Source organism: Crocuta crocuta, unplaced genomic scaffold, assembly GCF_008692635.1.
Source record: "Crocuta crocuta isolate KB4526 unplaced genomic scaffold, BGI_CrCroc_1.0 scaffold32, whole genome shotgun sequence".
Taxonomy (NCBI): domain Eukaryota; kingdom Metazoa; phylum Chordata; class Mammalia; order Carnivora; family Hyaenidae; genus Crocuta; species Crocuta crocuta.
In genome coordinates, this window is record NW_027529424.1 from 2,011,064 (window position 1) to 2,029,325 (window position 18,262).

At 46.5% G+C, this 18,262-nt stretch overlaps 1 protein-coding gene across 1 annotated transcript in view; it reads left to right on the forward strand.

The window, feature by feature from the left end:
- FRMD4A (FERM domain containing 4A) overlaps positions 1 to 18,262 on the forward strand; it is a 316,596-nt gene that overhangs the window by 154,743 nt on the left and 143,591 nt on the right. The window contains 1 exon segment of the mRNA XM_077758468.1: positions 9,067 to 9,161. Within this exon segment, the coding sequence (XP_077614594.1) occupies positions 9,067 to 9,161 (95 nt within the window).

Genomic DNA, 18,262 nt, shown 5'->3' on the forward strand with positions numbered 1-18,262 from the left:
GGCTACACCATAAACAAGCAGTGGTGGCCGTGGCCTCTGCGGGCCACTCCTAAGCTGGAAGTACAGCCTTTGTCTCGGGTCCTCTGGCCGGATGGGGCCTCTGCATAGCGATGCTCTCTCTGACAGGACCAACTTAACTTTGGGACCCCATCTGCCTATCCCAGGAGCCTGGAAGGCCCCAGACCCCATCATTCTTCACATCAGCCTACAGAGAGGAGGTGGCGTCTGTTGGCCCTGGTCACAGACCCCAGGGCCACACTCAGAGGACAGGAAGGAAGCCGGCCTCCCCAGCTAATCAGCCAGAGCATGGAGAGGGGAGCTGGAAGGGGAGGGCTGCCAGACCCTTGTCCCCGTGCAGAATGACCTCGTTCTTTCTCTCCATCACCGGCACCTCCTCCCCAGGAATAATGGGCAGCCTGGGAGCCCTGGCCCTGCTTATTATAGAGCCTCTGGGGCAGGGGGAGGGCAACACACGGGCTCCCAGCTGCTCGGGAAACACGGGAACATTAGGGCTTCAAAGGGGCCGCGGGCTCAGGCGTCCTGTGTTCGGAGCTGCCCTTCCTCACCCCTCCCTCCCTCTAGGTTTCCAGAGGACTTGGAAGGAAAGGGCAGAGTGACTGCGTTTCTTCCCGCTCTGTGTGCCACCTTCCCAGCCGTGGCCACTGCCGGGCAGGGAATCACTGCATCGTGGAGCCTGGCCACCGGTGCCGCTGAGCCACCCCTGGCCACCCAGCGGTCCCTACAAGTGGATTGTCCTAAATGGCCATGGGGAGGCAAGCAGGGAGGGGGCAGTCTTGGGGTCTTGGTTCCTCCCCAAGCACAGATGGGAGCCTTTTGATGTTTTAATTCTTTTTAATACACTTAATTCAGAAGTGGCAATTCCCTTGATTTAGGATCTTTGTGATGCCCCCAGGGGCACAGTGGATGACAGGCAAGGGCTTGGAGGGAAAGTCCCCTGAGTTGAAACCCGCTGTGCCATTGATTGATGCAGGCTTGGCTCTGAGACAGAGGCTTCCGCACCTGGACTTTTGTGTGTGGTTTCCTTGCCTAGAAAGCCAACAGCTTTATAAACAGAGGACTCAGATACTGGTCAAAGATCCCGTTGGCTCATGCCTCCACCAGCCAACCGGTGTGGAGTTTCCTGCTGTAGAAACTGTATGTCAGGCACTGTGGGGGACACCAGATATTTGGGGTTTCAGTCTGAGCATGTGTATTCATTTCTTGAGGCTGCCATCACAAATGACCACAAACATAGTGGCTTAAAATTAGAGAAATGGGCATCTGAGTGGCTCAGTCAGCTGAGAGTCCAACTTCTGATTTCGGCTCAGGTCACGATCTCATGGTTTGTGAGTTCGAGCCCCGTGTCAAGCTTGATAGCCAGCACAGAGCCTGCTTGGGATTCTCTCAAAATAAATAAACTTAATAGAAAATTACAGAAACATACTCTCTTTCCCTCTCTCTGTGTCCCTCCCCCACTCGTGCACACGGGCTCCCTCAAAATAAATAAACTTTAGGGGAAGAAATTACAGAAACATACTCTGTCACAGTTCTGGAAGGCAGAGCTGGAATCAACCTGTTGGCCAGGCTGTGCTTCCTCCAGAGGCTTGAGGGGGAAATCCATTCCTTGAGTCTTCAGCCTGCTGGTGCTTTCCAGCCTTCCTTGATACGTGGCTTTGTCACTCCAATCTTGTCCTCTCCACGTGGCCTTCTGTGGTGTGTGTGTATCTGTATCAAAACTCCCTCTGCCTCTGCCCTAGAAGGATCCATGTGATCCATTTAGGGTCACTTGGATAATCCAGGATAAACTCTCCTCTCAGGAGTCTTAATCACATCTTTTGTAACGTAGGGTAATACACATTCCAGGGATTAGGTGGCAGACGTACCTTTGGGAGCCCACCATTCAGCCCGTTATAGGGGGCAACAAATCCTGTCACAGAAAATCCACTGTGGTCATGCAGCATTATTGACAACAGCCAAAACGTGTGGGCAGCCCACGTGTTCGTCACCAGATGAATGGATAAACAAAATGTGGTCTGTCCGTACAAGTGGAATGTTACTTTGCCTTAGGAAGGAAGGATTTTCTCATTCCTGCTACAACATGGATGAACCTTGAGGATGGATGCTAAGAAAAGCCAGGCACAGAAGGACAGATACTGTATAATCGCACTTACATGAGGTACCCAGAGTCAGACACGTAGAGATAGAAGACAGAGTGGTGGTTGCAAGGGCCAAGGCGGGGAGGAATGGGGAGTTGCTGTTTAATGGGAACAGCGTTTCCATTTTGCAAGAGGAAAATGTTGTGGAGATTGGTTGTGTAACAATGTGCCTACCATATTGTGTCTGTCCAATATGCTTACCTATTGAATATGCTTCACCATATTGAATTGGACACTTAAAAGTTGTGAAGATGGTAGATTTTATGTTATGAGTATTTTCCCACAGCTGAAAACTTACTAAGTTAAATTAAATTCACCACAGCACAAAGGCCTGCATGCCAAGGGTGATTGAGGTACATGTGGCAAATGTTACAGAAATTTGGAGGAAAAAGTGACCATTTGGAGGTGGCATGGTCAGGAGGGCTTCATGGAGGAAGTGGGCCTTGAACAGGATAAATTTACATGGAGAGGGGAAGGAGAGAGGATGCTGTGGGTAAAAGTTAGGAAGTAAAAATGAGATCGGTGTTTCCTTTACACTGATCCAAAAAATTGAACAGAAGTAAGTACTTTTATAGGGAATTGGGCAGAGTTAGTTTGCATAGATAAATTGGATCTAGAGTCAAAGAGTGGCCTGAAATACAAGGCTGGCATTCAGCAACTGACACCGTTTAGAGGGTTATTATAATACTTCCTAGATGAGGTAATGAGGGTCTGAAATAATAATGAACATACAGGACACTCACTTGGTGCCAGGCTCTGCTGCCTACACACTTTCTGTAGATCGAAATTAATTCATTTAATCCTCAGAACAGCGCTGGGATGTGGGTACAGTCACCATCCCCATTTTGCAGCTGAGGAAACTGAGGCACAGAGAGGTTAGGTAACTCACCCAAAATTATGTAAGAGGCTGGCTGGATTTAAGAGATCCAGGTGGGGATGCAGAATGGTTGTAAAGCTTTTCAGAATAGGTGGATAGACTTTGACAAGGTTGGGTGATTTTTAGAAAAGAAAGAAACTACTCTTAACATGACATAAAGGTGAATGTTTAGGGCAGGAATCCAGTTCCTGGATCCTGTTGGCGATTTTAGAGATGAAGATACTGATGCTCAGAGAGGTTGTACAGTCTGTCCAAGAGCGTCTGTCTGGGATATGATATAGTCGTGTTGAGTTTGAAGAGACAGTACAGTATGTGAGTGATGATGAAATATCGTGGGGGAAATTGGAGAGGAGACAGGGTACCACTGATCATCCAGTTCCCCTCTCTGGGTTGTGACGGGGTGGCTCACAGAGATCATCTGGAAGGATCAACATCTTGGTGACATGCCTCCAGCACTTCATAGCCCTGTATCCGCGTGAAGTGTCCTTGGATCGTGTCCCACCTTGGAAGGCAGACCAGGCATTAGGGCTTGTTCTGGGAGCCCGTGTGTGCTGGGTATGAGCACGTTTGCCCCTGGGATAGTCCAGAGCCCTGTGGAACTCAGGTCGGGGTGGTAGAGTCAGACCACAGCACCCAACAGCTACCCTGCCCTTTCCCCTGAAGAATGTGACCAAAACCCAGGTTTCTAAGCCCCAGAAAGGCCATCTTGTTAATAACATCATGAGCAGCTCCATCAGACAGCACATTTTGAGTGGGACATTTACAAAGAGATTCTATTTGTCATATATAAGGAGGAATAAAAGCTTAGAAGGACAGATGGAAAAAGAACCTAAGGGAGAAAAGAAAATGAAAAGAGGGAAGCTCTTGAGTGAGCATAGTTAATTATAGGCTGGAAGGAAGTCAGCCTTAAATACACTAACCCCATCGGATCAGGACAGCGCCAGCGACCCAGAACGGTCTGCTTCTAACCTGAGACTCATACCGCTTGCCCATTGTGGCCTGTAGAACTTGACTGGGCCGCCGGCTGCCTTTCTGGCCTCACTCCAGCCAGGTCCCTGCAAAGCCCCACAAATGTTTACAGTGCAAGTAACCAGCAAAGTGCAATCAGCAGGCTTCTGTAAACATCCCTTCAAAGTACATCACAGCATAAAGCTTTGTGCTTGACCAGCGACTTTCTGTAAGTGAGTTTAAGAAATGTTTGGAACCATGTAGCGCATTAATCACCATGATGTCAAGGTGGGATGCTGTCTCAGGTTGCAAGATCAGGAAATCACAGAGCTGATGCCTTAAGTGGTTTTTAAACCAACCATACAGAGAAGTAGAGAGTAATTGATACGGTGCCTGAATCCATCAGGGTAGACTGGGTTATGCTGGATGACAAACAACCCCTAACGTCACAGGGGCTTAACAGTGTGGTTAGTTTCCCGCTCACACTACACATCCATCAGGCCTGTGGGACTGCAGTTTTCCTTCTCACCGATGCGGCAGCTTGCCGGTCACTGCAACAGTGGAGGAAGAGAGTGTGGCTTCTCCAGGAGTGTAACATTCAGGAGCTATATCACCTCCGCATCTTCTGGAATCTGTTATCTTCCTTCAGTGCCTTTACTTTCCTCTTTGTAAACTGTGGGTAATAAATTTAGGCTTTTCACAGAGAGTGGCGCATAGGACCTATGATAGCCATTGTATAAAAGTAACGGGACTGACCCTTTTCGTTTTTTAACCAAGATATGTGTTGACATAGGTACAGTTCTTTAAAAGAGGTAGTTGGAGGCGGGAGAGGTTATCCTGGTAGTACGGTTATCGCTCATGTGGTTGTGAGTCACCAAGAAAATTCGTTTTCTTACTGTGGACAGGGTTGTGGTTACAAGGTAAATGACAGGGCTGTGTCACCACAGAGCAGCCAAAAGTCAGTCTCCACGAGGCTCCTAGAATGGCATCCATTACTCTGGTGATTTCTTCGGTATGTCAGGTCAGTTCTCAAGCTCTGCCGGCCCTGAAGCATGCTGATTCATTCTCAGGGGAAGGTTCACATTACCCAAGTTCAAAGTACCAACGTGTAAATCCATAGTGTGAGTGTACTGGCCTCAGGTGAGTGATAGCACCCTCACCCGCACACGGCCCTGAGGGCACATGAGCCTCGACTTCTCACCCAGGAACTAGAGTCCACAGAGACAGGAAGGCAGAGACATGATGTATGTGGCCCTTGAGTCTGGCCTGACCGTGTTTGGAATTCTGGCTTTGCTGTGAGACCCAGACAGCCTGCCTGACCTCTCCAAGTCTCAGAATCTCCATTGGCAAAGAATGATATAGACTCTCATGCTAGCTGGTAAGGTGATCATGTAGGAGAGTGCTCAGCACCGTATCTGGGCCATAGCGCTGCCTCACTAAGTTCCTCAGAAGGCATGGCTTTAGAAGGGGACTTACAGGGATCAGCATTTCATATGGTCAGCTAGAGTCGCTCCAGGCCTCCATGTCCACCATGTAAATGGCCTTACTTCTGGGGCCTCAGTATTCAAGGCCTGTTGGCTAAGACCATATTTGCTTCCCCTCCATTCCTCACCCCACACACACCTTCCACTCACCCCACCCCTTCCATAGAATGATTACTATGCTTCATCATGTTCCAAAAAAGAGCTATACCAGCTCTGAGAGTAATTCTTTCCCTTCCTGGGTGAGTTTCTGTGTCTCTGATCAATTCCATTGAGATGTTGGCTTTAACGTTTAACTCTGAAAGGGAAGGAAATGTTACTTCTGTCATTTCCATATTTCGGCCAGAAACGTCCCCATAACCCCCAAGAACCCACAATAATCACCCCATGTTATAAAACCAGTGTGACCCAGTGTGCTCACCTCCTCCACTGCTGCCCCACTCCCAACACTTGACTTTAAGTGACTTTGGCCACTTAGAAAAAACTCAGATCCGTTCTGAGCGTGCAGAGATTTCTCTCCAGTGAGGATGCTCTTACATATGTGACACAGGCTTCAAAGGCAATATGAAAGATTAGCAAAAATGTTATGAGAATTAGCAGGCATCATAGAAATCCTGTGACTACTTGTAAAGGAATGGCAATGATTTGGATGGATGAAATATGGTGCCCAAAGATCCATCATAGTACCTTCCAAGTTCAGTCACAGCCTGTGCATCAAGTGCTCTGTATCTGGGCAGCTGGGGACTTCTGGGGACGGAGGTGGTGCCCACAACAGCCTGTACCTTCACGAGCCCCCTCGCCTTGATCTACTTTGTAATTTATTAGTGACATCCCAAAATGTGTCACTTCTACTCCATGCATTCCTCCAATGTGGGTTTCCTGCTATTTATGAAGGAGGGTCTTCCGTAAAATCTGAAATTCCCAGTTGGTTACAAGGAATACTTTTTCACTTTTTCCCATTGTAGCCTGAGCAAGAGGATAGAATATTAGAGGGTGTTAGTTTATCCAGATAGAACCCCCTGTTGATAAATGTCTCCTGGGGAGAGGAAAATGCTGCTGTAGCCTCAAACCTAGTCCCGTCATTTCCAGGCACTTTCGTTGGTGACTTGATGGTCACTGAGGCCCAGAGGCTGCCACCCTGTGAGCCTAGGAGGGAGAGAGCAAAGGGAAACCATCTGCTTTGGCTTTTTAAAAATGCACATTAGTTCATACTCTGTGCCCCTGATAAGCACTCCTTACCAGCAGGTGCTACGTGCTGCTCATGTGTCCTTCTTCATGGGTTAGTGCAGGGCTCACATGAGATGGTCAGTACATGTTTGTTGAATTAAAGGAAATGTACCTGTATTAGTCTGGGCTTCTGTAACAAAACACCACAGACTAGGGGGGCTTAAACAGCAGAAATGTATTTTCTCACACTTCTGGAGGCTGGAAGTTCAAGACCAGGGTGCCAACTTCATTGAACTCTCATGAGGGCTTCTCGTGTTGTAGACGGCTGCCTTGGCTGTCTTGGCCCTGTGCCCTCACATGGTGGGGAGGGAGAGCAAGAGCCGTCTCTCTGATGTGTCTTCTTATGGTCACTGTTCCCATTTGTGACAGCCCCACGCTCATGACCTCATCTAACCTTAGTTACCTCCTAGAGGTCCTGTCTGCAAAGACCACCGCAGCGGGAATTCGAACTTCAGCATATGAATTTGGTACAGTTCATAGCAACACTCAAAACCTGAAATAAGAGGGCGCCTCGGTGGCTCAGTTGGTTAAATGTCCAACTCTTGATTTTTGGCTCAGGTCATGATCTCGCAGTTTGTGGGATTAGGGCCCCATGTCAGGCTCTACACCAATGCAGCCTGGTTGGGATTCTCTCTCTCGTTCTCCCTCTGCCCCACCCTCCTCCCCTTCTCTCTCTCTTTCACAATAAATAAACTTGTTTTAAAAGGTGAAGTGACTCTTGATTGACATTTCCTTTCTGCCCTCTCCTAACAGTGAAACTCAACAGAGTAACCAGCAGCGTAGGAAATATACTCGGGAAGGTATATTGATGAGCATAAATGTGCACACATGTATACACACACAGAAAAAAACCACGTTTTTCTTCTGGAATCTTTGTTTTCACTCTGAGCTTGGAGACCCATCGGGTACGNGGGGGGGGGCTGGGGAGGGACAGTAATTGTCGTCAGGACAGTGGCTTTGCAGATACCTGACCTGGAAGCTGATTTAGAAATAACTACTCCCATTGGCCACGTCTCCTTCAGACGGCCTTTCCCTCCACCCTCACCTCACCGTCTGGTGCTCTGTGGGCATCTCAACCACAGTTGACTATGGGGAACGATGTACTGACCACATATCATCTATAGTACTTTCATGCCAAAAGTTCTAGCATGTTCTTTTAGATTGGCAGAGAGGTTTATTTGGATTTTTTTAACTTTTTTTTAAAATGTTATTTATTTGATAGAGACCAAGCAGGGGAAAGGGCAGAGAGAGAAGGGGTTTAGAGAATCCCAAGCAGGCTCCATGCTGTCAGCACAGAGCTGGGTACAGGGCTCAAACTCACAAACTGTGAGATCATGACCTGAGCCGACACCAAGAGTCAACGCTTAATTGACTGAACCACCCAGGAGCCCCGATTGACAGAGGTGTTTAAAAAAGAGTTTCTGATAAAAACACTCTTATATGGAGACTTCTCCTTTGGAAAGGCAGCTGGAGGGTGAGTTTGTAACTTATTCTTCAATTCTATTCCCAAGGTTCTTTGACCTTAATTTTAACATTCCCAGAGGACAGTACTTTTATTGTCTGGATTTAAAATCGTGGCGCATGTAGAGTGGTCTATGGGAGAGTCTCTGGAGCTGGGATTCCAATCCCCTTCTTCAAGCTTGCTTCATCTCTGGCACCCATCTCCCCCCTATACTACAGGGCTGATCATAGGAGCCACTCATGGGGATGTGATGAGGCCCAGAGATGCTGGTATTTATAAAGTGCTAAGAGCAGGGTCTGACACGTAGCAAATACTATGTGAATGTACGTTAAGTGCATATACATAAAAATATATTTCAATAAGGCATCTTCCTGTCAGTACAGTATAAATGTTCTCCTGTGCCGGGAAGGAAAGCCAGAGGGCCTGACGGCCCTGCCAACAGGCGGGTATCATTTGTCATAGAACAAATTAGTAGGGAAACAAGGCGGAAGCTCTCCACCTGTGCATGGCTCTGTACTTGGCTTTCTGCTCAGCAGCGTCCTCGTGGTCTGCTCCTTTGGGTTTTACAAAAACCATTTGCAAGGCGCCTGGGTGGCACAGTTGGTTAAGCGTCTGACTTCAGCTCAGAACAAGATCTCACGGTCCATGAGTTCGAGCCCCACGTCGAGCTCTGTGCTGACAGCTTGGAACCTGGAGCCTGCTTCAGATTCTGCGTCTCGCACTCTCTCTGCCCCTGCCCATGCCCTGTCTCTCTCTCTCTCAAAAATAAATAAAACGTTAAAAAAAAATCACTTACATTGATGTCCTTGAGTTTTGAGACATTGCATTTAAAAAATTATATCAACCCAAGATCGTGTGTCTTAGGAAGAGTCACCTCTACTCACTTGTCCCTTTTCCGTCTCATTCTCCCTCCAGCCCAAGCTCTTGGCCAAGGAGCTCCTAGACCTCGTGGCATCTCACTTCAACTTGAAGGAGAAGGAGTACTTCGGAATAGCCTTCACAGATGAGACGTAAGTGCTACCCCGGGCCCTCTGATTTTGCAGGGAAGGTCCCAGCTGCCACAGCAGAACCAGCTGTAGGCCACTTGGGTCCCTGCCGTATGGGGTCAGTCCAAGTTCGTTGTCCAAATTTCAAAGACCTTGTGATCACGCCTGGAACAGCCAAAGGATATAATTAGGGTGATGCTAATATAAAATTATTAGGTAAACTAGTTCTTACAGTCAAGCAGGTTCATATTGAGAACTGAAATGTTTATTTTTTTAAAGTAGGTTTGAATGGGTTTGTTTCCTATTAAAGTTAAATGAAAACCTCTGGAAATTAAATTATTTCTCTCCAGTGTTAGAGTAACAGTAACAGGAAATGAATTTGATGATAAATTCAAAATGAAAAGTATCTGTGCAGTTTCACTGTCTCGGCTGAAATCAAATATAGAAACCGAGAATTCATATTGTCCCTCTCGTGAAAAGTACTTTTGTTTTCAGTGGTTTTCAATTTGCCTCAGTAAAGGGGCATTTTGCAACACAGGTAAGGAATATCTTTACTAAAATTTCAATTTCCTTCTTAATATACTGTTATCAAAAGAGAATACCGGCACAGATTCCTGGATAAGATGCAAAAAAGGAGATGTTTCATGATATTTTCCCCTTTGTGTACACACACACACACACACACACACACACACACACCCCGAGTATTTGGAATTACAGAGATGATTTCCTAGAATACTAGCAGATATGGGTTAGGTGAGTGACTGAACAAGACAGTCCAGGCCCCATCAATCAAGATGGCGCCCTCAAAGCAAGACGGGTTCAGAAGCAAGGACAGGAGGCATCCACATTGGGATGAGGAGAGGTCATCAGATGTATCTGCACATGGGTACACTTAGCCTCAGGAGCTGGCCGTCTAATCTATTATCTGAATCAGGACAGTGGGAGTAAAAGGACACATAAACTAGGGCCATCTTGGATTAAACTGGAACATTTGCCTTCCAAATGAGCAGCATTTCAGGTGGTGGTGTGATCAGGTTGCAGGGGTGAGGAGCAGAGCCACGTGGTCCCCAGGAAAGCCAGGCGAAGCCAGGTCAGCCTGTCCCCTGGAGCCCGTAGGGAACTGAGCAGGAAGGAAAGCCAGGGTGTTAGTCCTGGTCTAGAATGATCCCTGTGCCTGAAAGGCCGACCAGGAAGCACGGCTGTGAGCCCGCGGGCTCTGGTGGGAAGGAGCCAGCCCGGTAAGAAAACAAAGCCTTTAAAACAAATACACAAATACAAGAGCCTCCACTTTCACAGATACAGATGTTTTCTGCCCCTTTTCCTGAGAATCACTGGGAAACCCTCTAAATTGCTATTCATGCATTTCACTAATTAGAAGGAAACCAGAAGTTCCCATTAATCATATCCCATTGTTCACATTGCCCAAGTATGTTTACTCTTGTTAAAACATCCGTGAACTCTCCATGAGTCCCAATTAGACTTCTCTCTTGGATAAACAACAGTCATCGAAGGAGCATGTCGTCCCAGGCCGACGAGGAAGAAATACTCCTGCCGAATGTTGCACATCGCTGCCTGAACAGCAGGGGCGGGAGGGAAGGTAGAAAGTCACCCTCCTCCTGGGAGAGAGGACAGACAGAGCCGCGTGGTACAGGAAGGACAGTGGGAACGAACAGAGCAGCGGCGCTTGGCCCGTCAAACGGCCGGTCTGCCGTGGAAACCTGTGTTCTTGGGTCTCTGGGCTGGCCAGGGAAGCGTGAGTGTGCCCCTGAGTGTGAGCGTGAGGCCAGGCTGGCAGAAGGCGCCCCGCTCCCCCTGAGCGATGGAGTTGGAGGCGGTCCTGGGGAGAATGGGAGCCGTCCTCCGGCACGGGCTAGGGAAAGAGTGGCCGTCACCATCCCCTTCACCCGAGGCTGGGTAGGAGGGTCCGTCCGGCGCTCGTAGGAGCAGCAGGCAGCTGGCGGGGGCCATGTGGGTAAGGACGCGGCTGCCAGGTGGGCCTGACTCACGGAGAGCCGGCCAGTGCCAGGGGCCCCATGGAAATCAAGACCCAGTGCCCCCAAGGGACCAGGACAAGGTGACAGAAACAAAGGGACGGCCATGACTCAGGGCATAGTCACTTGTGGCCTGACAACACCTGGGGCCAACAGATGGTGGCCGATGCCCTCATTCGTAATCGGGACTTTCGTCCTTTCCTGGTAGGAAACAGAATGACAGCTACCTCCAGAACGGAGTGCCTGCGGCCGAGACCCGGCCCAGGGTGCTGGTCACACGGGGTCGTTATGCCTCGCTCTCGGCGCTACCAGACTAACACAGGCTCTTTTAATAAAGTGTATGCCTGAACTGTGGGTGTGTACTCTGATGTGGAATGAGTGTGTGTGTGTGTGTGTGTGAGAGAGAGGGAGAGAGAGATTTGTGCAGGTGCACACTGTGTCTCTTACAATGAAATGAAATTGAAGTTTCGTCTTTTATTGCGGCCCATGGTGCATTCTGTGGGTTTGCGTATTTCCTAATGCAAATGCAACAAGACTGACATTCAGAAAGTGCTTGTGAGCTGTACGGTACTGAGCCAAGGGTGAGATACCACAGGCACTATTACGATTCCTTACGGTAGAAGATACGACTTTTAGGTCACATATTGCCACTGAGCCCTCTCATATTAACTGCAGTTGATGACATCTTGTAGGATCTGAAGGGGGCTGGAGGAAATATACATAAAAGCAGAATGAAGACAGGAAATAGGAAGTTTCTCTAAGCTTCTCTCACACCGTAAGTTGTATTCTTTAATAAGGTACCTAAATCCACAGGGCATGACTTTGTGCCCGAGGGTATTTGATATTGTTAGCTAAACCACACATTAGTACTAGCTTCGCTGTTTCCTTTTTTAATTCGCCTTTTTAACTTTTTTATTTTGAAAGAATTAGACTCACAAGAGTTGGCAAAAATAGCACAGAGTTCCTAAATACCCTTCACCCAGCTTCCCCAGATGTTTATAGCTTACAGACTATGTTACATTTTTCAAAACGAAGAGATTAACTTTGGTACTAGTATATTATTATCGGTACTAAACTATAGACTTCATTTAAATTTCACCAGTCTTCTCACCAATGTCTTTTTTTCTGTTCTAGGATCCAATTGCATTTAGCCCATTTTATTTTATTTTGTTTTGTTTTATTTACTTTAAGAAGGATCCACACCCAGGATGTAGCATAATGTGGGGCTTGAACTCACAACCCTGATTTCAAGACCTGAGCCGAGATCAAGAGTCAGTTGCTTAACCCACTGAGCCACCAGGCATCCTCCCTGCCCCCCTTTTATTTATTTATTTTTTATTTTTTTTAATGTTTTTTATTTATTTTTAGGAGAGAGAGAGAGACAGCGCGAGCAGGGGAGGGTCAGAGAGAGAGGGAGACACAGAATCTGAAGCAGGCTCCAGGCCCTGAGCTGGCAGTCAGCACAGAGCCCGTCGCGGGGCCCGAACCCACGAACCGCGAGATCATGACCTAAGCGAAAGTCGGACGCTTAACCGACTAAGCCACCCAGGCGCCCCGCCCCCTTTTATTTTTAATAACTAATAGAAAGAGTTATCGATGATCATCTGTAAATGGCCTGAATGCTGGTGATCCAAACAATGACATTTCGGCCGCCTTTAAAACATTCTGAATCAATGTAAGAGCCCAGTATCAATTCGGTCTTAAAATATTTATGTTTTGCTAGAGTCGCAGCTGTCAGCTTTGATTGCACACTAGCGCCCCCTAGGACGTTTTATAAAATACCAGTACCTGAGACCTGCTCTCTGAATTCTGATTTAATTGGTCCAACTGTGACCAGATCATCAAGACCTTTCAAAAACTCTGCCATTGATTATAAGCTGTAGCCAAGTTTGAAAACCCCCGTTCTAGAAAAGACAGGAAAGTTGGAGGGAATTTCCTCTGCTTCTTCCTACTGTCCAAGAAGAGAAGCTGAGTTCACTCAGACTAAATATTGGGGGCCACACGTGACCAATTATATCATGACACGTGCCAGGGACCTACGCAGTTACAGGCTCTCTCTGTCCTGGGGAGACTCAGGAAACCTAACATTTGAGAATAAACTCATTCAGATGTAGTGTTCCCATGAGCACATATGGTATCACTGAAATGTTCATTTATCAGTCATTGGCACCCACCATTTCAGGAAAGTTCTTGGTACCTTTTATTTTTGAATTATTTCTATTGCAGTGTCTTAGCACCCAAGTTTTGTTTTGTGCTTTGTTTTGGTTTTCAGAGCCCATGGTTCTGGTTACATCATTTAAATCAGTAAAGCCCTGTTTTCAGTGATTGGATCTGTTTTCCATCAGCGTTTTGTTTCCTCTGTTTGGGTTCCTTTTTAAAGAAAAACAGTTTTATTGAGATGTAATTGATATACAAAGGACTATACATATTTCACGCCTGCTATTCTGTGATTTTGGACACATGCCAACATCCTTACCACCCAAGTGTTTAATTTTTTTATTAACTGTTACATTTTAAGTTGTTGACAGAGGATCTCATCATCAAAAGCTCTAAATAACTTTTACCCTAGGGGTGCCTGGCTGGCTCAGTAGTTAGAGCCGGTGACTCATGATCTAGGGTTCGTGGGTTCAAGCCCAACATTGAGCACAGAACTTACTTAAAAAAATAATGATAATAAAATTTTTAAAATGACTTTTAGCCTATTTAACAGAAATAGTCAAGCACTCCCCAAGTTGAAGTAGTGATTTTCAGAGTGTATTTAAATTTTAATCTGAATCTCCTATTATAAATGCTAAGAATTGTGTGTCAGATGCTGTAAACGAGTATTCATGTTTGAAAACCTTTAAGTAGTATTTAAAAAGTTGAGGGAGAAAGAAATGTGTTTTTAGTCATCGTTGCACATTTTAAAAGCCAGGTACAGCTAGAATGTATTTTCAGGCACCAATTAAGAAAATGACTAGTTCTCAGCCTCTTATTTAATCACAGACCCCTTTGAAATTTGTTAACAAGTTACATTCCATTGCCTCCACCAAAGTGTACACACATAATTTATGCTTAAATTTTAGAGGGTTCACAGACCCCGTGAAGCCAGAATCCTAGCATAAGAACCAATTAAGGATTTTTTTTTAACAACATGCTAGGTTTCAAGTGATCACACCATTGATTGGTATTATTTGCAGAGTCTGATTTAGCCCAATAATTTAGGTCTAAAGCATTAGTAATCTCAGGGCTGGGGCCGTGGGGAGAGTCCTCTGCCCTGCAGTGTCCATACAAGCGTTACTGGCGTTACTGGCATTTGGCGGAGGCATCTGAGAAGTTGATGAACATTCCCACTCTCAAGCTTATCTATAATTTAAAAATAAACTAGAGGGGCATCTGGGAGGCTCAGTCGTTTAGGTGTCCGACTTCAGCTCAGGTCATGATCTCTCGGTTCACGAGTTTGAGCCCCGCATCGGGCTCTGTGCTGACAGCTCAGAGCCTGGAGCCTGCTTCAGATTCTGTGTCTCCCCCTCTCTCTCAGCCTCTCCCCAACTTGCACTCTGTCTCTGTCTCTCTCTAAAATAAATAAACATTTAAAAAATTAAATAATCATAAAAATAAAGTAGGAAAGCAACTTTCCAACTGCAGAAGAAGCGACAGGAAGATACAGCTCTGGGAAAGTGATGTAGACATCAGCTGTATGGCAAACCACCCTGCCTTCTATTTAGTGACCAGAGAAGGGCTTTAGAACTCCCCCTGTGTGCAGCTGAGATAAATAAAAAAGAATGGGCGATCTTAGGCATCCATGCTCTCTCCTGACCTTTTCATTCCCAGTGTGAGCCGTATGGTGGAGCTCAGATCCTGGAGGTAGGTGAGCAGTGAGTTCGACCATGGAGACTGTTTAGGGCCGGAGCGGTGTCTATATGTGGTTGGCAGTCATCACACCGACAGCCATGTTGATCGATGAGGTATATTTGACGCTGACATATTCGTTCTTTAATTCGCTGTTTGTTTAGCCTCCACTATTAAGCATGGAAATACAGAAGTGACTAGCTTTGAGCCTCTGTAGGGCTTGTATTTTTAGTTGAGGAGATAAATAACCACATATAATGTAGGGGATGCTATAAAAGAAAATTTGGAACAGCCTTAAGAGAACATAGTGGAGCTAACAATTCCTCCATTAATAAAAATATTAAAGCCATAAAATCTGTGGGACTGAACAGCTCATTATTTACTAATCTGTTTTCCTCGATACGCATCTTAATCTCTATCTCTCTGTCTCTCTTTCTTACACACACACACACACACACACACACACACACACTTGAAGGCCACTATTTGAGAGTTTCTAGCCAAACCACTCATGCTGAGCTGTCCTTGATGAGAACACGCATTTCTGACAAAGGATACAAACTAACTCAACATTCTTCCATTTGAAGAGCTCTCCGCCCACCCCCTCTATCCAGTGACTTCTGTAAGAATTTCATGCCCTAGCATTGGCTTTCTTTGGAAACTCATCCCATAGGAAATGACCTGTCTACAATAATGACCTCCAAAAGGCACAGCATACTGTTTTTCCTAGGAGAAGCCATCAGCTCTGACTGACTTATTCCACACCTCCACTCCTATAGCACTATGTAAACAAAGCCCTCCTTAGAGCCATCTCTTTTGAAGGTGCCAGCCCTCCAACAAAAAAATCCATTTGTATTATATGTAGCAGCTTAAAGCAAAGTGTTAAATGAATGCATCCAATTTCCATTGCCCGGGAGCCATTGCATATTTATTACTGACCCAATGGTTTGACCTATTGCCACCATAAACCAAATGAGTGTTATCTTGCTCAGCTTTAAAGATAGTTATCAGTCAAGCAGTAACATAAATACTCTGAGTGTCTGCTGGGGCATTTTTTTTTTTAGTTTTTTTGTTTTGTTATTGGTAAATGCACTGATGTGAATTCTCAAATGAAAAATCAATGGGAATAATGAAAACCAAGCTATCAGACATCTCTTAGTTACACTGAATAGAGAAAATGCTCCTTTGACCTATTTGTTCCCCATCCCACCTTCACTTAAGGAAAAAAGAAATATTTGAGGAAGGGACTTGGTGCCGGGACTGGGGGATGTCACCTAGGCAGTGAAACGTCCTGCACAGTGAGGAATCCTTGATACTGTTGGCTGTAGCAGATGTGACTTTGAACCAAATACAAGAGCAGAAAATATTTTCAGGAGCCAAAAATGGCGGCCTCCTGTGGACTGGAGTTTCCGGTTTACATTTTAATCTGTCTCTTAGCTTCTGCCCACATACCAGGCAGCTATCATCAGGGACCTTGGATGAGTCTTCTGTGCCTTTAGTCTTTGTCTTTGTAAGCAGCTTGCAGTGAAGAGATTTTTCCAGGCACATACAATGGAGCAGGCTGGCTTTCTTCCGCCTGAGGGTCCCAGGGCTCCGGGTGGGGGGACATCCACCTGTCTGTGGTTGTCAGACCCCCGCGTGTGTGTGCATCATGCCATCCCTCACAACCCTCAGTTGTGGGTTGAGGAGTTCAAGTAGAAGAAGTGAAGAAAAGTTCATTTTTCCTCGGAGGCTAGCTATTCAATTTGAGTGGATTCTGGCCTTCTCGTTCTTGCTGCTTCCTGACCTCTTTCTTACTTTCTAGCTATTTAATTGCTTGGTAAATGCCAAATCAATATATGGCCGCAAACAAAGGAATTTCCAATTAAATAAATGCCATTCTTTAAAAAACTATTTAGTGTGGAGGCACCTGGGTGGCTCAGTCGGTTAAGGGTCTGACTCGGTTTTGGCTCAGGTCATGATCTCTCAAGCCCCATATTGGGCCCCCTGCTCTCAGCACAGAGCCTGCTTGGGATTCTTTCTCTCTTCTTCCCTTCTTTTCTCTCCCCCAATTGTGCACTCGCTTGCTCGCTGTCTCAAAATAAATACGCTTAAAAAAGTTTAATGGGAGGAATGAAATTAGAGAGGGACTCTATTCCTCAGTTGTCTTCTGTTATCGCAGATGGGGAAGGGCAGGGAGCAGCCTCAACAGAGTGTATTCAAGTGATGCCCACATCTGTGTCTCCTCATGCATAGTGTCCCCACTTCGGGATTCTTCACCGCAGAACCTCTCCTTCATTCCCCCTGAGACCCAGGTCGAATCCGCAGCAGCTCGTGGGATCAGTAATGTGGGGCCATTGTACTGGGCTGTGGATTTATCTTGTGAAGGTCCTAAAAAGACAGTTCACGCCAGACCCTCTCTCACAGATTACTGTCAGGGAAGAGGTTGAAGTTTAACTCTGCGTGGTCAGTGGGTGGATTGCCGTTCTGTTTTCTCAGATTCTCTACGTATTTGGCATCCATACATTCCAGAGCCAGACAGCCAAAGCTGTTTGCATCTCCCCTGTGACCCAGAGCCCTTCTTCTGAACCAGCTTCTTTCTAGAACTCTCACATGCTGAGCCAGGACTGCCCTGCCCCTAATCAGTTCAGGGCTAGGTACCAGACGGCTGGGAGCCAGCCCCGATGCTTCAGAGCCTGCCAAGATCATTAAAACGAGCCCACCTGAAGCTCTTCCCCCTTCCCTGTCTCACCTTTCCCATGGAAACTCTAGTAAAGGCTCTGACCTTGGCCTTCTCCTTATTCCTTGTCTGCCTCATAACCATCACGGGAGTCTCCCCTCAACCGCCACCATGGGCTGGCGTGGCGGGGTGTGCCTCTCATTGAGGGGGGGTGGGGTGGGCTCTGGATAACATTCAGCTTTTCTTTCGGCGGCCTTGACCTCTGCGTTGTCACTCAGTCACCTTCGTAAATTGAGCTGCAGACACGAATCCATTGCTTTTGGTGACAGTCATCCAGTCAGTGAGCTCGTGCCTTTGAGCACCTCATACTCGTCAGGCTTGGTGCTAGGTGCCGGAGATGACTTTTTGTTTAAGGGTTGAAAACTTACACCTTAGAGAGACGGGTTATATTTTTTAAATAATTGTGTAAGAGTATGCTGAAGGCTTTGTAGATGACCCAAACAGAATCCTGGGAAGTTTGAAAGAAACCCCAGACGGAAGCAATGAAGAAAGTCTTCTCTGAAAGAGTGGAACTCAGCCTTGAACAGTGGCTGGTGTTCAGATAATGAGGATGGAGAGACTATCCCCATGAGGAGAAACAG